The sequence below is a fragment of the Trichoplax adhaerens genome, genomic scaffold (assembly GCF_000150275.1).
Source record: "Trichoplax adhaerens TRIADscaffold_6 genomic scaffold, whole genome shotgun sequence".
NCBI classification, from domain to species: domain Eukaryota; kingdom Metazoa; phylum Placozoa; class Uniplacotomia; order Trichoplacea; family Trichoplacidae; genus Trichoplax; species Trichoplax adhaerens.
In genome coordinates, this window is record NW_002060948.1 from 1,370,278 (window position 1) to 1,394,438 (window position 24,161).

The window sequence follows — 24,161 nt, forward strand, 5'->3', positions numbered from 1 at the left end:
AACTTACGGTATCTTAGGATAAATATCTGACAGTAATTTTGTATGAACAGTATGCTTTCTATAATGCTATGTATGGTAAGTATCTAAGGAAATTATACTTGGAAATTAAATAGTCAAGTAATGGCATGATTGCCTACGTTAATAAAATGATTATTTTATGACAGTGTTTAACGATTCTACGTTGTTAGATAGGAATATAGGATGCTCGTATTACTCTAGTAATATATATAAACAATTCTAAATAGTGACAATGGCCTTTAACTGGATCTAGGATAAACATTTGACAGCTATTTCGCAAATAGTATGCATTCTATATTGCCATGTATAGTAAGTGTCTAAGGAAATTACATTTAAAAATTAAATAGTCAAGTTATGGCACGATGGCCTATGGCATCAAAATAATTGCTTTACGATAGCATTTAACGATTCTACGCTATAAGATAGGAATATAGGATGCTCTTATTACTCTCTAGCAGTATAAACTATTTTAAATAGTAATAATGCGCTTTTACTAGAAGTTTGATAGACTCCTTGATAAAATTACTATAAAGAGGATGTGGTTACCATTATTCAATTTGAAATATCTCTAATATGACAGACTTATTGTGAAGTGGAATGTAGGTATAAATATGCTAGAAAGCTCGATCAAAAGTAAATAGATCAATATTATAGTGCGATAGCCTACACGAATAAAGTGATTATTTTAAGATGTTATTTAATGAAACCGGGGCAGGGATTGGAATACAGTATGTCGCTGTAACATGTACCGTTTTAGTAAATTGTAATTTATTCCGAGTAAAAGGTAATTCATTTTCATGGTTAAGTTATGGCCATCAGACATTTTACTAGTGTTAATAACACAAGGTGAGAGTATGGATCTAAAAGCTTCATATAACGTGAGAATTAGCAACGATAACAAACGACAATACTTTACGAACTCATGGATTATTGTTTCTACGAATTACTACAATATTTATAAGACTAATCTCAAGCAATTTATGGGCTTAATATTTGCTAGCACACCCTTCACTCCTAATACTTGCCTAGTCTATACTTGCGCTTCTTACTTTAGTATGTACTGAAAAGTACACACATGGATAAAATTATTTTAATATAATAGATTTCACATACGTCTATTATACTTGCCTATACGAAATACTATAAATACGGTACCAAAGTATTGCACTTATCAGAAAGTAAATTACGAATCTGTTCGATTGATATTATATCTTATTTAATAGTTAATTACAGTAGCAAATTAGGATAGTATATAACACTTAAAGTAGTACTTTATTCTATTTCTATCGTTATCAGGTTATAGTTGTTATAATGTCAGTAATTGAAGTTATTAGTTAGAAATCGATATCCATATACCTGCATAATGATTTAAACTATAAATATTTGCTAGAATAATCCTGTTACTTTGCTGACAGTGATCTTGTAGTTCATTCTTTCATTCATTCCCTACAACCTCATACTAGCCCAATTTCTACAGTGAAATTCTACTAGAACTGAAAAATTAGTAAATTTTAGCTAGCAATTCCATAAATAGATTGCTTTTCTATTTTTGTGTTTTCGTCAGGCAATATCGATCTGAATTTTCCAGTTGTTCGGTTCAATAAAAAAATGATACAATCTATGATAGATTCGCTACTAGAGTATTCAACCAGAAGTCACCACGTAGTCTTGGTACTGAAGGACATTGAGAGTAATTCATAGCAATTTTACGGATTTATATACTTGATAAGTTTTACTCCCTTCTAGACATAAAGCACGGTATCGGTTAAACTGGTGATTAAATCAGGTTTGACAAGCAACCTATTTGATGGCAGATACAGTCGTATAATTTTCGCTCGGCTATTGCATCCAATGATAGTTCTAAAATTCAAGATTATAATTGAATTATTGTAAACTTATGGGAAACTAATTGCAATACCATACCATCAAAAAACTGATAATCGAATTGTAACATTATTTATATGAAAACTTATGTTGAGCGGTTTTAGTTTATTTTACCCCATGACAGACACAACGTCCAATAGAAATATGAATTAGTTAAATAATCGTAGAAGCAGTTAATACATGTGCGTCATCATTAATAACAAGAGATTTAATACCTTCAAAATTATTAATATAATATTGATAATATTATATTTAACACTAAGGCTAAATTTATATATTACTGTTGATGAATAGCCGAATTAAAACATTTTATACATTAAAAAATAGCAAATTATGAAATCAATAACAATACCACGGTAAGAGTTTTAAGAATGTAATATTATTACAATTAATTAATAAAATATCAGATAAAAATAAACTGGAGCAATCATGTCCATGCAATGTAACGTAACCTTTCTATCACTATACAGAATATATATATACAGTTGCAATATTTTGTAGTTACTAACAATACGCAGTATAAATCCAGCTATTTCACCGTTATTATTACAATTTCATTTCTTGCAATACATTACTATTGACTTAACTTAGTTAACTATTAAATACCTAACAGCACTAATAAGCTGTCATGGCTGGTTTCTAGCAACATAATTAAATAGAATATATTTAGGATTCATAAAATCTTAAATATAGAATTTTGCTTGTTACCAACATTATTGTTGTACAGTATATCTAAGGTATCGTTAATAAATCTTTTACGAAATGAAATCTGAAATACAGGTACTTTATGTAAGATCTCAATTACTTACTCATATGCTACTACTCCGCATGGATCACTACTAATAATACTACTACTGACCTATTACTAAATCTCTGATGTAATGATATACGAACAGATTGAGCAAGTAAAATTTTTGCATTCTTGACATGATCCTATAATATTTCTCAATCCATTTAAAAATAACACAAAGCACTCCCTAGGATTTCTAAATTCTAGCATAAAATAATCACAATAAAATAATACAGTTTCAGAAATGCAGCCGAATTAGAATACTAAGATATATTTGCCAACATTGGCTGCACTTAGGCAATAACATATACTGTAGAAAAATCCCTTTCGATATAGGAGGGTTAAAGTTGAAATGATAAGACTCCACACCATTTCCTTTACAAACACACCCAATCACTCTCATCGACGTCTATCTCGTTATCTAATGAATGACGCAGAATGTCAATTTCACGACGAATTAATATTCCATCCTTATCAATACCCCACAATTCATCTAACGGCGTAGCAGAAACTCTGCTAACATTTCCAGGCACTTTTTTCCAATAATCACCAGCGATATTATTTGGCGTAATTCCATAGCGACAGATCAAGCTACCATCGGGACAAATGGCCCATATAAACCGGTTACTGATAGTTAGGGCCACAGCTGAAGCTCCTATTTTAACATACATAAATGACTGCTGTATTACAGAACTCTAGTTATAACTATCATAATAAATGATAACATATTAAAATTGATTACAAATCAAATTTAGGATCGATAATTCTTACCTTGCACTTGCTCCCATGATTCTCCTATCGGAAATTCAGGTCGAATGCCAGTACGTACATAAATATTATTCTTATTATCGCACGTCCATACCATCCAATCTCCAGGACTTGTGTATATTTGTACAAAATGACAGCTATGTGGCAATTGACTGTCAACTGGTATCCAAGCTGGTGTTGTAGAAATGGATGCTTGTAAATCAGCAACTCCAGTTCGATACCAAATACATCCATTAATATCAACGGCCCATACACTAAAAATTCCGCAAGAGACACTAACCATGGGGACATTGCCTAATTGAAAAAGATCCACGATATTCCATTCATCGCCTTGCCGATAGTGTTTCGTAATGTTCTTTCTTACTAATAATTTCCCATCTTTACTAATAGCCCAAACACCTTCAGCAGACGAACAGATTTCTTTAATCGAAATTGGTGCCTTAATATTACTTAGCCTATTTTGGCCTAGAAAGATAAATTTAAGAGTCAGTTATTTTAATATTATATCACTATTATTAAAATTTTGTTAATTAAAATGATATCAGTTTCATACGCGTGGTTTATTAATTCGATTATACCGTCAATTGTAAAAACTTCATCACTTTGTTGCACCACCCAAATTAGACCAGCATCATCGCCATAAGATGATGCCGACACTAACTTAAAGGGAGTTGACTTTGCAACTCCAACAAGATTCGATGGTCCCCAAAATGTTCCAGTTAAATTTCCATGTGCAATATACATGTTATTATTATAGCTTAGGACACATAGGCCGGAACCAGGTGTACAGACAACAGCTTTCGCTTCATTCTTTTTGGCAAAAGTAGATATGATTGTATTTATTATAGATGCTTCCTGGTTCACTTGATAGGTTCCAAAAGAAATTTGATACCATTTATTTTCGCCAAATGGATTTTCAGCCGTAACACCTTTACGATAGTAAATGTCACCGTGGCAATCAATAACCCAAGCGAGTCGGCGTTTGAAGTCTTTCAAACTGATATAGGTTACCTTCAGGTTTGATAATTTTGCCCATGAATCGCCGACGAGAACATCCGGTGTTACATTCAATCTTACCATGATGTAACCATTTCGATCAATTGCCCAAACAATATTATTGTTGCAAGCAACCATAACAACACCGGTTTTCGTGGGAACTCTATTCCATAAAACGCCACCAGGTTGTAAATCCGAAATACCTAGTCTAACAAGGCAAAGATGCTTTCGTGTAGCAGCCCATGCACAACCATCACTAAGATCAAGTTGCGTAATTGAATCGATATCATCTGTTAAGAATGACCACGCCTTTCCAATTGGTACGCCTGGCCTAACAATTCCGGTCCGATAACCCACTTTTCCACGACTTGTAACACACCAAATAGTGTCACCGCTAACGGAAGTAGCAATTTGAATAGCATTTCCATCTATTCTATGCCATGTACGATTTGCAGCATCTGTGGGCATGTAGTAAATACGTTCACTTTTATCGCAACACCAAATCAAGCTATTTGATGACGTAATGTAATTCATAGGTGCGAAAGTTTGCTCCAGATAGTTTCCTCCTGGCCCAGGATATTCAGACCAAGTATCGGCAATAGAAGGAACTGAAGATGAAGCAATATTGTGTTCACTTTGCGGACTTTCCTTCGGCCTTGCGATAGCTGTATTTTCCTTATCCTCACGGGGGCTTCCAGCGCTGATAATATCAGGCTGCTGTTTTACACTTTCATCGCTTTTATCCTCCTTAACACTTGTATCAGTATTAATTGTTGCAGTACTCAGTATCACGTTGCTGCAATCATCTGCATCCAAAGTAATATTACGTTCTGGAGCTTCAGCTTCAGGGGAACTACGTGAATCTATGATATCGTAAGTATTAGCTATCGCATTATTCTCTGATAGATTATTATCTTCGGTCGATTCTTTCTTTATCGTAGCTAAATCTTCATCATGATCTTTGTTACATACTTTCGACTGTAATTCCTTATCAGAATGTGTCTTCATAACTTCTGTAGTACTTGCATTCTTATCGCAAGATAGGGGGTTTACTTCAGCGGTTATACAATAATTATCGTTGTTATCAACCATTTGAGAAACAACATCGATAGATAAATGAGAATCTGTATCTCGTTTATAGATTTCTTCACGCGATGTAACATTATTTGTATTGCTGAAGTTAGATCCGTCAGGTTGAGCTAAGTTGCTAAGCTTTGATTCACTTTCTTTAATGTCAATTGGATTTAATTCGTCATCATCTGTAGGCATGTTAACATCCATGATATCGCCTAACTGTTTAGTGGTATCATTCAAGTTGTATTCCTCCTCTTTTAAAATATCACTAACACTGGTTTCCATTATTTGCAAATTTTTACTGATGTTGTTTAATTCTTCAGTTATACTTAAGGCAGAATTATCTACTGGCAAAACCGTTTCCTTTATCGTAAAATCTTTTTGATTTTCATTTAGTTCTTTGCCCGCTACCTCATCGGTATCCGCTTTGTTATTATCGCCATGTTCTTCGTTATCCGTCGTTTCTGAAAATAAAGTCGCAGTTAAATGATGAGGTTCGACAATTGCAAGTCTGTTATTTGTTTACCACAGCTAATTAAAAGTAACAGCCTAACTTTAGCTAAATATGGCAGGTCGCCTTAATGTTAATGTTTGCGCTTTAAAAATTGCACTTATTACGTAATCAAGAATGATATAAGTTATAATCTATTTACCAGTTGGCTTTCGTTTTATATGTTTCTTCTTCTTCTTTCTGGTAGAATGGTGTATAACAACTTCCTCTTCGACATTATCTTGAGGTAGTGTTTGGCTAATATTTTGAGGGTATAAGTGAGTGTCCATATCTTTTGATAATGGAGGAACCACGACCGTGGTTGAATTGGCCTTAATATCATACGCGTATAAAAAAGTTAGCGATATTAAAGTATCTCTTCATAATAACATACTAATAACAGCTTTTGATAGAGTTAACCGGCTAAATATAGATATTAGTAAATGAAAGTTGCAACTTACAAAGCCTTCAGTTGATTGCTCTTTTGATTTATGATGAGTAAATATAGAAGCAATTTTTTTCCCTATAGGAACATGTTCTTCCGTTATTCCAGAATCTTTGTCTTCAGGAATGTTACTGGTAGCAGGTGGTAAGATGGTATGTTCTTCCACAGGAGGAGGGGAGCGAGGTACTTTTAAATATGGCAAGTTATTGAAAAGAAATATTAACGTAAATAATGCAACAGTAAATTTGTCTTATATTATCAATTGCAAAGACTTAAAATACGTGTATTTTAGTTTCCATTACCCACAGAAACGGAAGATGCCAGAGAAAGCTTTAACAACGGTTTTTCATTTCCAATTCGCAATAAGTATATATCTGTGTCCGTTAAAGCTACATCAATGATGTTTCCGACATCAATACTACCACCAACAATGACTTGTTTTAGGGGGTCGATGATCCATAAATAGTGACTATACCAGATACATAGATACTGATTGTTGAATTTACGAACGAGCCCAAATTGTAAATTCTGCGTTATAGGATTTTAATGATGTTTTATGGTTAAAATGATACTTGTAGTGAAATTTTCTATTACAGTGATTCAAAGCAAATACTATTAGGTAATGTTACAACCTCTTCGTAATCAGTACTGGTCGGTAAGGAAAAACAACCCAGCATTGCAATTGGTGGATACATTCCTTTTATAATTGCGTCTTTAAATATCATGGTTGTTTGGACTTTTCCTTGAACATCTGCCTTCCATAATCGTAGACCTGGTCTACATGCATAGATACTGATTTGATCATCATTGGTCCATAAACATGCGCCTACATCTGCGGGTCTAAAATTATTAATTGCTCACTTTAACAAGTATAAAGATCGTTGAATTTGCAAATTTTGGGTCGTGTGTAATGAATGATAATTATCTTCATTAAAAATAAAAATAATATTTACGATTTTCGAGGTTTTGAACCAACTTGCTGTATGACAATTTCCTTTGATTTGGGATCACAATTACAAATGAAGCATTTCATCTTTGATGAAACGACTAAGTAATTGTTTAAGAAATCAAGCTGACAGATTCCGGAATCTTCATGAATTAGGACACTAGATCTCAGTTGTCGCTAGAACACAGCAAAATTCATTTTAAAAAAGTTTTAAAATATAGCACAACATCTTCAAATTCGTATAGTAAGTATCTTTACCTGTTCAAAATCGATCAAAGTGACAGATACTTTCCCCGAGGCGTCACCGGTAAAAAGTCGCTTGCCGTTTGGAGACCATATCATGCATTTTATATTTGCAACATGGCTAGATTCAATCGATTTCTTTACAAGCTGAAACAATTTTTTTTGAGTATTATTGATTTAATTCTGAGCTAATTATGTTGTACAATCGACTAAAATTCTACTTTTTATATTTTATGGATTTATTAAAAATTGTTGAAGGTATTGAAATTGAATTGTTGGACAGACCATAGACAATGTTTACTAGTATAATATTTAGCATAAATATTGCTATTAACCTCCGTAACATTATCTCTAGATATCCGTAACTTGAACACTACCAACGTTCCTTTGTTACTACCGCAAGCTAGGTAATCATGAGAATTTTGCATGGCAAGACAAGTAATTTCATGCTTTCGGTTCTGATTAAAGATAATGCCAATGTATAATTAATAAAAGTCAACGTTATGACCATCAATAGCAGTTATAAGCATCCTACACGGGAATCGTTACGCATTTCAAATCAAAGGTAATATCAGCTTGGTATGCCGTAGATATTCATCTGTTAATAACTGTATAACAAGTATGCATCATACATAATGTACCTCAGCATGGATCTTAGCCAAGACGCCGTAAAATTTCTCTAGGACGTAGATAACACCTAAGTTAGTTCCTATGAAAATGAAACTATCTTTGGCTGTAACTGAGGTTACATGTTGCTGGTATGAGATCAGGCCACTGATAGCCTTTTTAGGTATCAATTGCAGTAGTTCGTCCAATGGCTCTAACTCCGACATTATAACATCGCGCCCTGGAACTAAGCCTATGTAATTAAGGTAACATCTTTTTATTACGTGCGAGAATAAATATTGGCTACTGCTAGTTACATTATCTTACCACACAATCCAAAAATTGTTACAATTTTACTTTATGAGATTTGAAAGTCATCATACTATGCTAGGAAAGAAAGAGACTAACAATTCTACTATATCGGTATGTCTACGTGAATTTGGGTTACTGAAATAATTATTATACTAGTGTGAATACAATCTATGCGTGTTAAGTCAGTATCAGATTTGGAGGCTTAAAGGTTTTATGTCATGGAATTGTTAGCCAAGTGTGAATGATCATGATTGTGTACTGTATAGAGTAAAGCATACGCGTAAAATATTTAAGATTGCAAAATATGTCGATCCAAATTAAATAAAATTATGATAGTAGCGTACGCGTATATCCTATTTTCATGATGAATTTCTCTTTTCATCACTTTATTAGAAGGATAGCGTATTCATTTGTGTTGTCTCATTGGTAACGGGAACAATTGTAATAAAATCTATCATCAATTACAACTACGTCTAAATGAATTAATATGCATCTACAAATATCATCCTGTACAGTATTGTAATATTAGCATGTATTCATTTAATCGAATCGATGTCCAATGGCTTCGCTTTCCCTAGCTAGGTATTTGTTTTCATCTTACTCATTTGCAGAATACGCGTACCGAAATCATCTATCCTTGATACATGCTGTATAATATACAATGTGTAGTCATGAATTACAACTATGCTTGCAATATATTGCTAAATAGGAGTGGAAGTTGTTGTAGAGTACAATAAGAATAAGTTACACGTATAAACATTATCTTGGTGCAAAGTGAAAGCTATCCATTGATAAATCTTTACTGGTACAGTAGAACTACATGATACCACTTCTCTCTCTACAAGTTTTCTATCAACCATACAGTAGCAATTAGCAAGCGGACAGTGGTTGGTTTGTACTGATCTGACATAGGATTTCTTGCAAGTAAACTTTTGCCGTACTAGCGTTCACTTTGCATTCTACAAATCCCTGGCTAATGGTTGTTGTTTAATTCCAAATTTGAATGCCATTCTCATGATCAACGGGGGTGGTTTATCGACATAGCGGGGTAGTCGGCATGATCGCTTTAATGAAATTATTACTTTATTAAAGCGATCGAATTATCTCTATGTATAACGCGCAGTGAAAGAAATTGTATACTACGAATTCTTATTGATACTGCTCATGTCCTATTCACAAGTTTTATTACTCTATGAAAATTTTCTTGCAATGATTAGTACAACTGCTGTGTGTGCCTGGCCTAAGCTACAAGCTTCTTGCTCACAGCGTAGACAGGATTCATTAAAAATGAATTTATCGAATGTCAAATGGTCCATCCCAATTGACTCAAGTTATTGTAACAATTGTATTGAATCCTTACCGACTTGATCCCAATCATTTCCTAGAATTATATTTTCATATATGACTCAGCATCGAAGTATTCAAGACGAACTTACCGTCAAATGATTCTTCTTCATTCGCCATTGCTTGGGTGCAAGTGGTAATTCAAGCTGTCAATTTGGATAGATTGGAATACGGTAGTATTTTACTGTCTATCGATAGAGTTCTACCGCACATTAAATATTCTATCCTATCACGAATAACTTGAAGAATTGCCTTAGGGATTTTAGCAAATTGATTTCACTGACAAAATTGAAAGAAGGAGAAGAATGAATGATGAAGCTCAGACAGGTCAGATCATACGCGTTGACTGCATCAAGTGTCAACATACAGAGTGTTGAAGCGACTTTTTGACGTCTGTACCGATGGTTGAACCTTCACCTGACAGCGAGTTTGGCCTAGAATTCTTTAGTCTACGCTGTACAGTGTACAGTACTGTACAGTACAGTAAGAACAGTACAGTACTTTACACTATACACTGTACTATATAGTACTGTACTGTACTGTAGCTATCAGTGCACAACAACGGTGGTTCTACTGCACTGGTCATTGGCTGACAAGATTGAAATAAGGAGAAGAATGAATGATGAAGCTCAGACAAGTCAGATCATACTGTGTTACGCGTTGACTGCATCAAGTGTCAACATACAGAGGGTTGAAGCGAGTTTTTGACGTCTGTACCGATGGTTGAACCTTAACCTGACCGAGAGTTTGGCCTAGAATTCTTTAGTCTACTGTACGCGGTACAGTGTACAGTAAGAACAGTACAGTACTGTACACTGTACTGTACTGTAGCTATCAGTGCACAACACCGGTGGTTCTACAGTACTCACTGGTCAGCCAGCGACGCCTCACTCAGTTTACGACGCACAGTTGCATACTTGCACGGGACGTCCTTTCACCAGTCAACCCCACTGACATGCGAAGCTCAAGTAAAAATGACGTCATACTATTCGAGGCGAAGGTTTTTTTCTCAATCAATCTTATGAGTCTCACGTTGTTACTCTCAGCGGTAGTCCAGTTGGTTCATATGCTGTAGTGCTGTACGCATTTCATGACGAAATGCGTAACCGCAACCTACAATATGCAATTGCCGACGAATATTGACGAAAAAGCTTCGAGCAGTAGTTTGGAAATAAGATGCATTGAATTCGGCTAGTGGATCGGAAGGAACACTGCAGTTTGCTGGTATACACTTTCAATCGCTGTTGCCCCATCAGAACAATACGTTGTTTATTATTTAACTGTAAATAACAAGAAATCACCAAGTCGTTCACAGATTATAAATAAATCTCTCTTTCATCTTTTTACTATACCTAGACTGATAGCTCACTTCAAGATCTTCTACAGTATAATGACATCTTTAAATACGATAGACTGTGCAATGTGCATGCATTAATAATTACAACAAGGAGGATGATAGCAAAGTAAACTATTACTTGGTAAATTAAAGAGTTCATCACAGTTATAGTAAATTTCTTATTCTGAATTTGTTACAACATAGAAATGGATATACAATCCTGTTGCTATGCACTGCCCTAGTCTCTATCAGAATTTCGAAAGATTTTTCCTAAGGAATCGATGTGGTACAGAGCAACTGAAAAATATACAATGAATTATAATCGACAAGAAAGAAATTAATAATAATTAAGCTAAAATAATGTTTGAGCTACTCCTAGCTATAGTAACTTATTATTTTGACTATGGAATGCCAAGCTATTATCAAATATGAAAATGATGACCAATTTATTCATTTACTCCGAAAGGAGATGATTTCCCTGATTTTAAGAAGTATTTACAGTAAATATATTCCAAGCCCAAACTTCTGGCGTCTGTACGTTTGTGCACAATAAGGGCCAAATGACCATTCAGATATAGCACGGACGCACAGACGATGCTACTACTGGACCTTTTCTATACTGTAGTGCTGTAAACTGCGCTCTAGGGTTATCCAAATGATCTACTGTTGTCAATTGATTGAACTATTTTGCAAACTTTTACCTCAACTTCTTTGCTCACAACATGGGAGACATTACGAATATCGATTTATACCAATTTCTGGGTGTTCCAGACGATAGCACAGAAAAGGAGGTTAGATCACTTGTAGTATAATACGCTAAACTATGAACTTAGTAGTACTCCATGGATAAACTGACGAATCATGTCCAAATCGTGGCCCCCAAAGTTGACAATAATGGATAATCATTAGATTTCTGTAATTAAATATGCTACAACAGATAGAGTCCATTCGTAGCTCAGATCCTATTAATTGTAAAGTATGAGTTGTCAACTGAACAGGATGCTACATCAAGTAATATTATGCCCTTACTTACCTCATTATTTGATATACCTACAGATAACAGTTTCAGCACACTTGATCATTGATGACTGTGGTCAGATCGTTTCTACGTTTCAATTTGCCAACAAGTGCTACGTAATCTCTGTCTTACAGAATCTCGATGCAGTGATGAGTTCGATGATATTTCATGCTGATGCAGTGTCTTACGTGATATACTGTAAATCTATCACGATATTTTCCGAGAAATGATGTAGTCGTAGGTACCGTACATCAGTAGAATTATAATTAAAGTTATGCATAATTCCATACTCATACTGAATAGTACACTAGTTGCCTGCAGTGCTTGAGGTAACTTTATATAAGATCTTTACACAATAAGCATAGACCTGCCTGCAGTCTCGTAATATCTATGATTTGCAATGCTAAAAATTACCCAAATTTTACAACCTTTGTTCTGTATAAAACTTGAAATTATTTTTTACCTATGATTCTGACAGCATACAGAAAGAAAGCTATCAAGTGTCACCCCGACAAGAACCCAGATAATCCTGCAGCTGGTAAGTATTACATTTTCTTCGATATGACAGAGCAAGTACTTGTATGGGAATTACTACTCATGGACTACTGCATTCATGGCACAATCTATTTCGATGATAGAGTATCATTTGCATTTACTCTACCGTCGTGTGCTTATACGAGCAAGAAAGATCACTGACTTTGATGCCCCAAATTTTATATTTTAATAGCTGAGACCTTTATCAAGCTTTCTAAAGCGGTCGAAATTTTGACTGATAAAGCGGCCAAGGTTCATCATAACGCAAATTCGTCAATTTTTGCTTGAGCACAGAGCATCGCTATTACAGAATGATAAAATATTTTACTTGTTGCTTGTATAGATAAGTTATGACCGACTACGTAAGGCACGTAAAGCGAAAGAAAAACGTGATGCTGCTCTAGATGCTACGAGAAAAAAATTTAAGCAAGGTCAGAATATTTGAGATGATTCGTATATTTAACTCTCGAACTGACTTTCTCTCATTTAATTCAGACTTGGAGGAAAGAGAAAGAAGCGTAAGAGATGACTATGTCGATGAAGCTGCAGAAGCAAAGAAATTGCGTGATCTTGTAAGACCTAATATGCATTATCCTTATTAAGATCGGATGGTTACGGTTTTGTAGGTCTACTAAAGGTCTATGCGTTGTAGGTCGAAAGAATAAGAGCGGACGGCTCTCGTAAACTGGAAGAAGAAAAAGAAATGTTAAGAAAGCAAATCGAAACAGAGATTGTTGAAAAAGGTATGCAAGTCATTTTATGAAATAGTTACTTAATTTCCTATACGTTTAATCCTACGCACATTTTCTTCAAGCTGAAGCCCACGATAACGAACAAAAAAGTTACACATTGAAGGTCTGTACAATTATCAGTACATCTGACAAACTTCAGCAATTAAAACTAATAAAACTTAATTTACAGGTTAGATGGAACTCTGCAAAAAGTGCTGATGCTAATCCTACGTATGATTATGATACATTAATGGAAATATTTAGAAAAGTAGGTATTAGAATTTTTTTCGAATTTTTCTATTATCTTAGTCGACATTTAATATAAATTTTTAACCTTCTACAACTTTGGCTATGGTTACTACATTTAGTTCGGCACTATTACTAATTTAGTAATTTCGGGGAAAAAGAAAGGCCTAGCTCTTGTTGAATTCAGCAGCTATTTGAGCGCAGTAAGATAAGAATTGTCATATAAATTCCTATTCCTAGACTGCTCATCTAGCGATGTAAAAAATTTGTCAATCATCTCTAGCATGTTCTATCTGAGCAAGAATCTTTGGGAAGTTCAAGTGATCCGTTAAGAATTTCTTGGGTTGGCGATAAGCCAACTCCTTCCACAAAATTTAATCGAACCCCATTTTCAAGTGAAAGCGCAAATTTTTCTAATCCTGTAGGAAAAAATTTTTGAAAATAACGGTCTTTATCATGGGTACATCTCGCTGAAAGTGTCAGTTTTATTATCTAGGGCCTGGTTAATGATCGTGATTACGAATCCCTGACATTAATGCGTCTTCGACAAGCAGAAGAAAGAAAACGGTTGGAGGAACAAATTGCTACGGAAGATGACTAATGGACTCAAAGAATTTTTTGCAGTAATGATATTAGTACCAGCAATTTTACTTGTAAATAAGAAAAAAGGTGTCAAAATGCGTACCACTTTGTATATTATATACTATAGTCTCCACCTTTGTTTGGGACGACCTTTAGTATCGATAATACTGTAGTTCTTGGTCTGATATTTATTTACTTAGTACTTTTAAAATTGTACAATTTCATAATTAAAATTTTCAAAGTATTTTCATCCTTTTAACTAATACTTATCAGACATTCTCGTATTGTGCTAGTCAGATAGCAACGATTTATTGCTACGACGGTGGCAATCATCAGTGCAGTAGTGAAAGCCAACATTAATGGGAGTAAATTCATTTTTCACTAATTAAAGAGGCGATTTAGATTAGCATGCACGTACAATAAATCTCATTCAATTATCAAGAAGATAAGAATAGATTTACATAACTTTTGACCGATAGCACTATAGTAGCAGGCTCCAATTTAACAAACTTCCGGAAGCATCAAGCCTAGTCTAGCGTATGCCACATTTATTGTGATTAGTTATACTCTATATCATAGAGGTAAAACCTAGAGTAAGAATGGTCTGTTTACGTCTATTGCTATCATAAGGGTTTATACGAGCTATCAACGAAATACTAAATACCAATAGTGATGCTGTAATGTACAGAGTTCGCGATAGGGTCTAGCTAGATACGTTTATCGCTACCACAAGGGTTTTATTGTCGATATGATATATGCAAATAGTGATCCTGTGATGCACAGAGGTCATGATAGGGTCTAGATAGGTGTTTAGTGCATTCTATCCGTAGTACGATAGCATCGTATAACTGCTGGTATACATCTAGGCTGCAGTACCAGTGGCACTGATTGAGCTATGTGCGCTATTTACTATGTTATTATCTCGAGGGCTTTCATCTCTTACCAAGTCATAACGTGTTACATGGTGTGCAAATTTTCCTTATAATTCAGTAGAACACAGTGTAGGTACTGCAATTAGTCTTGCGTCAGTAAATTATGCGATTTTGTTGCAATATACTCTAGCACTCCTACTAGTATCGTACTTGAATTTGTAGTAGAATCTGCGTTGCTGATATACTAGCTACTACGCAACATCTCAGTTACGCCTTTATACTGTATATGTAACAATACCGTTAATTACCGTTATACTATTCACTATCGGATATCAATTACAATCATAAACTTGTACCATTGCCTTATCTATCCGATGTATCTGCGTATCTAAGTCTAATACTAGATATTATTCGGAGTATCGTGGGTGTTTCTATTTACTTGGTACATTTTACTACCATACACAGTATTGCATCCTTGCTTTAGCGATAAATAATCGAAGTATATCGTCAATGTATTGTATGCCACGTGAGAGTCAATCGACTAAGAATATTTAGAGCGGTAGCCATTAATATAAATATTAGCCTGAATTGACTATAATTTATAAAGTTTGCTTTCGTCAAAGTAGAGATTTGATTACATAATTAAGAAATGGCTTGGATATCTATTCCGTTACATGATGATAGCTATGTTGGTAAATTAAGCATTGCTGCAAGTGTTTTCTTGGCTATGGGAATTGGTAGTTACTCTCTATATTATTTGTTACGAAGGAGGAAGATAAAGACTTCTGAGATAGAGAAGAAATCGATAGATAATGATATTAAAAGTGATGGATTAGTAGTTTGTATTCATGAACTCAATCAAGCTATAAGTAACTTGAGATATGTTCGTTTGGAACATCAAGAGAATGGCTCTAAAAATGACGAGAAATCCCAACAACTAATCGTCTGCATCGATCGATTAGCGTCTCAAGTTGACCAACTTCGTCAATCTTTAGAAAATTTGCAAGAGAAAAAGGATACAACTACTGGCAGGCGTGATAGCATTGCTAGCAGCCAAAGTAGCGACAACTTTTTTGACGCAAGTGTAGAAGATGATGACGATGATGCCTATAATAGCGGGATTGATAGGTTGGTTATATGTAAAAAATATAGTTAAATAGGATATGCCATTAAAATCAGTTTGGCATACTAATTCACTTTCTTACTCATCCTTGCAGTGTAAATGTATTCCATACTCTTATAACTTAGAAAATCACCTACTATTTGCAAAGAGAATAGTATATAACTTCCACATAAATAGATTACTTACTTTCAACAATGCTATGTATAACTTAGAAAATAAATTAGAAAATGAGTCACTGCATTCTATCTATGAGATTGAATACGTTCACTTGTTAATGATAGAATTTCTGTAGAAAGGCATTTAAATAAAATATGTTGACGATAACGTTTCAGATAATAAATAGTATGTAAAATTTTTATACCTTTACTAATATCAATCGCAACATCGCATACGATATTTTCCCTCTTTGTATATTTAATCAAATTAATAGACTTTATGAAATTACTCATATAATGGCTAAGTAGCGGTAAACATAAAAAATTGAGTTAACCCCTTTATTCTATCATCAATTAAGCATGTAAATGACTATCAGCATTATCATCATTTGTGTACGGTATGTAACCCTGACAGCTTTATTCGTGTACATTGACAAGATTTAGAAGTCCGATTCAGTATCATCTATATGGAAGTTAACTGTGTTATTGAAATTTTGAGTATCTAGTTTGCATTACAACAACTTCATTTAACTATTTATCATTTTAGATAGATGCATATAAATCTACTAACAACGTTTAATATGAATAAAGCTAAATGTCACAGTTTAAGGGTAGCACTTAGTAATTAATGATGGTAATCTCAATTTCATTTGCTAGCCTAACCTGAATAAATAATGTACTATAGAAGTTCTTGCTCTTGATAGACCATCAAGTGGTCTCCGCTACGAGTTATAGATTAAATCGAATGAGCGTAATGCAGTTAGAAGAAATATCTTCTGTCATCTAACAAATTTAAAGTCAGATAGCTAACTCGTTACATTTTACTGCTACGTATATTGTAGTATTGCATAATTATATTAACAGAATAATATATTACAACTTGATGTAGACTATTCTAATTCTAAGTTTATAAACAATCCTTTATTCTTACGTCAGTTCGTGCCTAATTTTACAGTTGTATTAAAATGCTTAATATGTTAGCCATAATTAATATTGGACTGTTAATTCAGTATTTCAAATAATTATTTTATCATATATTTCAATAGGATGGCATGGTAAAATATGTAGTCACAATCTCTGTCATATAGATCTACTTAAAATCGCCTAAACTTTACTTTAAATTCTATAATACCAACTTTGATAGAGTCACATGAGGAGTTATTTAGCTTAAATGAATACTCGTGTATCTAGGAAATGAATTAATATACGATCCTATCTGTAATAAATTTATATTTTATATATTAACTCGTAAATAATTACGGTAGCATTACTATTTTTCATTGATTTAATATAAAATTTACATTTTACTCTAATTTATAATAGATTTTTAAGTTGTGAATCTCTAGAAAGTATCCCAAATCGACAATCTAGATCAGATACAAGTATAAATTTGGATGAGGTACGGAGTTATTAACATTCATTGCAATATTGATGTTAATGTAATTTTTGAAAGAGTTCAGCTCTAGCTGAAAGAACCAGTTATCTTGCTATAGTTAAGAATATTCTCTATGATTGCTTTAAGCTTTTAAGATATGTTGATCAACTACACCGTAATTATGACCCCAAAAGTCGCCGCAAAGCTTTAGATAAGTTGAAAAGTATATATGGCAAGGTAAGCAAATTTGAAATTATCAATCTGTTTTACGTTGGCGGTTAACCCGCTACTGTTAATCATTTGTATAATAAAATTATGGTAGATTATAAAAAAATTTAAAAGCTATAATTGTATGTTAACATTGTAGAGCATCTTAATTTATCAAGTATGTAATATTTCATTAAGGATTGCCGAGAGATATCTTATAACTATTACAATCTCTAAACATTACCATATGCTGAAGATTATGTCTATTTCCTTTAATTGATCTTGTCGTGTGACTGAATAGAAAATTTTTGTCGTACTTGTTTCACATTGGTCTCTCAAACTTCAAATATAGTATCAAGAAAATGTACAAGTATTATGGAGATATGCTAGAGCACACCTTGAACTATGTGAATATGTCGATAAAGATGAAGCCAAAACACTAACATACAGTGCACTCGATATCGCCAAGAAAGTTCTATCTATCAATGATAGCTGTAGCGAAGGCCATAAATGGTAACGTAATCTACCAATTTAGTTCTCTAGTTGATTGTCGACAGAAAAAACTTTGATCCATTACAACGTGTTCTATCCTTTTTGATGTCTGATAATTTAGGTACGGAATAGCCTTAGGTGCTATTATATCGTATGAAGGTAACAAGAAAAAAATAGAACTAGGCTTTGAATTTAAGGTAGAAATGGATAGAGCAATCGAATTAAACCCCGAAGATCATGAAGTTATGGGTTACATAGGAAGGTGGTGCTATGAGGTAATTGAAATACCTTTTGTCATCATTTATGTAGATCATTGAATTTGTGAACTTTCAATCTTAGTGTGCATCATTATCATGGTATGAGAAAAAAGCAGCACGACTAATTTATGGTGATCTGCCGTCTGCCACTATCAGTGAAGCTCGAGAATATTTAATTAAAGTAAGAACTGAAAGTTTGGGATATATTTTTCACTTATACAAGCTAGCTAAGTTACATGTTTAAAATAATTTATGGGTGTGATATCTTATACAGGCAGATGGAATGCAGCCTGGATATTCCAAAAATACGAGACTTTACGTAGGAAAAGTATGTGTACTGATACTAGTGAATACTATTAGTTTAATTAAATCTTATGAATTTCAATACAGGTCTTAGTCATTGTTTAATTCATCTTCCTTTGGCAACTAACATGTATTGTTAATTTTCTAGTGTTACCTATATGATAAAGATTATAGAAATGCACGTCACTGGCTCTTACAAGCCAAAGAAGTTGCTACTATAACTTCGCAGGCAAGTCTAAACTCTAATTATTTTGTTACTTGTGTCAGTAATAACAGATAATTTGTGATTTAAAATCTATATGAACTCCTATAAAATATAGAAATTTATTCTTTAGGTGAGCGACAAATTTAAAAAATTTACCAATTTTATAATATTTGATTTCATATCTTAATGATATTTAGGATAGAGAAGCAGAAAAGGAGATTGAAAAGTTACTCTTACAATGCTGATGGAGATCTATTCTGAATTGTTATTTTTTTGTACCCTCTTTTGGAAACGATTGTTGCCACCAAGTTATAAGCTGTCTGATTAATTAAAATCATATAGTTACCATGAATTTTCATTTATGCTGCTATGCTATAATGGATAATATAATTACTTCAAAAGACATTATTATTTCTCTCCTACAAACTTGTACAGGATATAAATGAAAGATATTTATTGATTTATTGATTTGGTTGATGAATAAGATTAACTACTTCACATCAACTAATTCATGTTAAGTAATATTTTAGTAACTACGTAGCGCTGCAATATTCATCGTAAAACTGTAAATGTATCGATTTTTTTGCGCATATAGACAATTTCGTCCATGGATTCTGTAACATGTTGTAAGAGAATGAATAAATTAATAAATCTGAATCCTATCATTTATAATATCTTACTGCTGTGCTAATAAACCAGCCACAAACGTGATGACATAGTCATTTTATGATCCAAATATTCACATAGCAATCATTTCGTTAATCTGATACATTCATAATTGGAAAATTTTTAGTTTTAGTATTGTTGATAATATCTTAACTAATTTTTGATATTATTTCTAACCATATCTAAAGAACTGAGTACAAGTAACTACTAGAATGTTTTGATAGATTATAAGTTAAGGATATTCTTCAGATTTACTAGATGAAATTACTTTTGTTTTAACCTTGGCAGATCAAGATCAATAACCTATTACCGTACGCCTACTGCATTAGTGCTACTAATTATGCATCCCAAGGAATTTACCTTTGTTTAATGTAGATAGCTGCAACGCTGCTTTATAATATAATCAAAAATCAGGATAGTTTAATACCAGTAAATCTTATCATGTAAACTTTGAATGGCCTCTGATATACGGAAGGAGCCTCATAAGCTTTTATCTGATAGCAGATAAGCGTGATTTTGTAACATAGGCCGGCAACGAAGGGTAAATACGAGTTATCCTTTATGTTGTTAACTGACTATGATAATTGTAGTTAATTAAGATTACTAAAATTGTAGCGTCGGTACTCCAGACTGACTCAAAACCAATCAATCAACTAACCAATTTTACATGATTTAATTATTCGTTCAAATCATGTTGTGGAAGTATTCACTTCATTTTTATTCTACGATTTTAAACATTCGTTAAAGGAATGCATCTCAATTGAGTTTGAGCTATATTATCCTGCACTTTATTCATGTAAAATTCAATAACTCGGCCGAAACCATTGACTAGTAAGACAGTAGCGTGAAATTTGTGCTTATCTTAATTTAATAAATATACAGATTAATATGCACAAATAATAACCCATGTCTTCATCTTCAACGAGTCGGGCGATGTAACATTATTTTCAAATAAGATTTTAAGTAGCTAGCGTCAGCAAAAGTAACCAATATTGGTCATGTTCTTAGGAGGCAAAAGTCTGGTGTAATCTATACATGTAAATTAACATTAATTTGCAAATTATCTGCATTTACACACCAACTATCTTAACTCAATGACGATCACGTTATTCTTATTTATCCACAGCATTAGGATACTTTCAGTATCTCTTACAGTTATATTTATAGGGAATCTCTACTTAAATTATTACAGGAATTGTTTGTAGTTGCAGTATCATTTGCAACTTATAGTATATAGAAGTGAATGCAAATAAATTTAATTGATCCGCAATAAAAATGTTGGCTAATAAGTCAGTAAGCAGTATTATAATAGGTAAGTGAAAAGAAAGAATTATTAAGAAGACCCTAGATCTGTTACTTAATAGATATTTTAGATAAGATTAAATTGATCTCGCTCTGTAATAAATGTCTACTGCTACAAAAAATTTTACCCGTTTACCCGTATCGCATACTATATCAATTTATGTAAGATATTGTATTTACAGCCCCTATTGAAATATCTTACTTAAAATTCAGAATTAGGTTACAATGCAGTTTCTGCAGTTATACAGAGTGTTAAGCGATTCATTGATTATTTATAATAACTGTATGAACCGTTGAAATAACGATAAGTAAAAACTGATTTAATATCAGAATCTATCACTTGGCAAACAGCGTAAACTTCAGTTCTAGTATTGCAGTAACTTTTAAGGTGCATAATTAAAACTATTAGTAACAGATTAAATATTAACCGATTCGAAATGGATAAGTCTCTGTTTATATATTATCTTCAATTTGTAGCTGTTCTAGAGGGCTATCGTCACTCGGTCCATGGCTTGTCCCAGGTGTCGGAGGGCTATTGCTGCGGAGTCCTCGATCAAAGTTAGATGCATTCAGAAAGTTGTTTACATTGTTGTTGCCTTGTTGATAGTTGTTTGATGAAGAATTTGTATCTGTCGATGGTCCAGTTATAGCGGTATTACCCCAAGTTACACAATGCCTACGTAAAGCAGCAGCCATAGCGGCATTATTTGATCGGGTCGCTAGTATAAATGTATCGTCCGGGGGTGTTCCACTACCACGATTTTCGTACAATAGCGCATTTAGTGTTTCCTCATAAATTTTAGCTTCCGGAAATTCTACTTTGGTTTGCTTTTTCTCGGTTGTATAGACAATTGAAGTGCAGCATACTTCGGCTAACTTACGCCCATCAGCGTAAAATGACCAGCTGCAAATCTCGTTATTTCCCATCACGTCTTTCATAAAAATTATTCGACCATTAAATCGTAGCGATAACTTGTCAAACATTTCAATATTTTTTAGAAAATTTTCATCCGAAAAGCTAACATTGAATAAAATAATGCAACATATCTTTAATATCAATTTATAAAATCACAAAGTAATCTACAGCAGCACTGACTGTTATGCCTCTCTAAGCACCAGAGAAATTATTGAAAATCATGTCATTGATTTAATAGGGAATAACTTGACCCATAGAAATATCGTCGACATCAATGATATACACGTACTGTACATACCTCGTATAGGAGTATTTGTTATTTGATCGATTATACAGTAACTTGATGCAAGGCTAAAATTAAACATTCAAGTTAAGATCAGGGATACAAGACCATGTATATAGACTTAACTGAATTCAATCTTTTTATATCATATACATATATTAAGTCATAATATAAAAGACTGTCTTGAACATGTTGGTTAATTTTGCTATGATACAGTTAGCACTCGATATCTTACCTTATTGGCAGCACTAACGATTTTTTGCTCTTCCTGAATAGAAGTGATGATTGGTACACGGCAAATGGGGATATAGTGCCTATTTTTTCCCTCTAAATGCTTGAGTGTATCTTCACAAACTTTGGCTAAGTCTTCAATCAAGAAGTATTTGGCTTCCATCATTAATTCCTTACACTCCTCATAGGAATCCGTTAATATCGTAGTGCGATCGCGCAAATAATTTAGTATTTTACCGAAATGTTTACCATCTCGATCGATAAGTACCCAACCTGCATACAAGTACGAATGATGATAGGATCTATGAAATTACTCATTATAGCAGATATTATTGATTTAAAAGATTTTGTACTTTAGCTGTGTGATCCTATAGGATCACCATCAGTGAGTTAAACAAACTCCAAAAAAGACAATTATCATCATTTCTTAATGTGCTCTGGACACTAGTTAACATTGAAAAACGTTCAAGCTAGGATTTGCAAAAATTTTCAATAGCGACTATATAATTTAAAAGATTAGATTTGTTAGTCAATACTGTTGAGCATAAGCAGGGTACGATTCTATATTGTTACTACATTATTACATTTGAATGTTGTTGTAACTCATACTATCGAATATAGCACAGTAATAAGTAGAAAATGCATGCCGCTATACGAGTATGGAGTACAGTATATTGTAATGAATGATATCCTGTTCGATAACAGCAGGAAAAAAAAAATTTGACTTGAAGGATATTAATGATAGTTTTATGTTGTTATTTATGAGTAGCCAATGTGATTACCACATAGTCGTTATTATTCTTACCTTCTGGATCAGTTAGGACTTCCATGCGGCCGCTAAACATTGCTCTTAGCATATTATCTTGCTTAATCAGTGTAGCAAGGGTAGTATAATAAAGGCAGCCACCGACATTTAATTTAATATATTTAGATGGTGGTCCGGTGATGATGCTATATCTAACCGCCTGATCCGACATCTTGATCCTAATGAATTTGAAAAATGTATTCAATTAAGATATAACTGACTAGTTCATGGTTGCAGTTGAATCTTCAGAATATATTGAGTCAATGGGTAAGCATTCCAGTACTTCTGTAGACCGTGAGTACAGTATGTATGTACGTAAATTGACTTTTCAAACTTTAGTCATAGAAAAGTTGAGACAACCCAGTATCCTACTGCATATTCAGGTATGAGAGTAGTCTAGTAATGATTGTAATTGTCATTATTATTCTACGAGCATTATCATATTATTTTGATCATGAATATAAACCATTGGAAATGGGTAGTGTACCCATGTTAATACTGTACAGTATGATGGTAGCACTATCATTACTTTATGGTGACCTGTTCGATCTAAATGACAAACTTACTCCAAGATGTACTTTTAGCAGACGTGCAATATTAACAATA

The 24,161-nt window shown here is 33.4% G+C and overlaps 4 protein-coding genes across 4 annotated transcripts; 2 read left to right on the forward strand and 2 right to left on the reverse strand.

Annotated features, from left to right (window-relative positions):
- Positions 1 to 2,075: 2,075 nt before the first annotated feature.
- On the reverse strand, positions 2,076 to 10,036 carry TRIADDRAFT_57225 (uncharacterized protein; the record flags this gene model as incomplete). Its single annotated transcript, XM_002113581.1, has 14 exons — positions 2,076 to 2,117; positions 3,082 to 3,347; positions 3,464 to 3,925; positions 4,039 to 5,994; positions 6,184 to 6,352; positions 6,482 to 6,651; positions 6,768 to 6,993; positions 7,098 to 7,305; positions 7,419 to 7,588; positions 7,670 to 7,801; positions 7,990 to 8,112; positions 8,296 to 8,513; positions 9,933 to 9,953; positions 10,009 to 10,036. 14 exons carry the CDS (start codon positions 10,034 to 10,036, stop codon positions 2,076 to 2,078), a joined length of 4,191 nt encoding a protein of 1,396 aa, XP_002113617.1.
- Positions 10,037 to 11,974: 1,938 nt separating this feature from the next.
- Positions 11,975 to 14,382, forward strand: TRIADDRAFT_57226 (uncharacterized protein; the record flags this gene model as incomplete). Its single annotated transcript, XM_002113223.1, has 11 exons — positions 11,975 to 12,043; positions 12,309 to 12,345; positions 12,749 to 12,808; positions 12,998 to 13,056; positions 13,148 to 13,235; positions 13,300 to 13,376; positions 13,457 to 13,547; positions 13,619 to 13,659; positions 13,726 to 13,803; positions 14,065 to 14,202; positions 14,278 to 14,382. The coding sequence occupies 11 exons, from the start codon at positions 11,975 to 11,977 to the stop codon at positions 14,380 to 14,382; spliced, it is 843 nt and encodes a 280-aa protein (XP_002113259.1).
- Positions 14,383 to 15,884: 1,502 nt separating this feature from the next.
- TRIADDRAFT_57227 (uncharacterized protein) lies at positions 15,885 to 19,597 on the forward strand (the record flags this gene model as incomplete). Its single annotated transcript, XM_002113224.1, has 9 exons — positions 15,885 to 16,363; positions 17,837 to 17,912; positions 17,967 to 18,125; positions 18,448 to 18,608; positions 18,709 to 18,862; positions 18,927 to 19,025; positions 19,119 to 19,172; positions 19,296 to 19,409; positions 19,550 to 19,597. 9 exons carry the CDS (start codon positions 15,885 to 15,887, stop codon positions 19,595 to 19,597), a joined length of 1,344 nt encoding a protein of 447 aa, XP_002113260.1.
- Positions 19,598 to 22,034: 2,437 nt separating this feature from the next.
- TRIADDRAFT_4579 (uncharacterized protein) lies at positions 22,035 to 23,694 on the reverse strand (the record flags this gene model as incomplete). The annotated part of the gene is made up of 4 exons (XM_002113582.1): positions 22,035 to 22,338; positions 22,535 to 22,587; positions 22,755 to 23,023; positions 23,556 to 23,694. Coding segments are annotated over 4 exons (765 nt in total), but the record flags the coding sequence as incomplete, so codon positions are not given.
- Between the last annotated feature and the right edge of the window lie 467 nt (positions 23,695 to 24,161).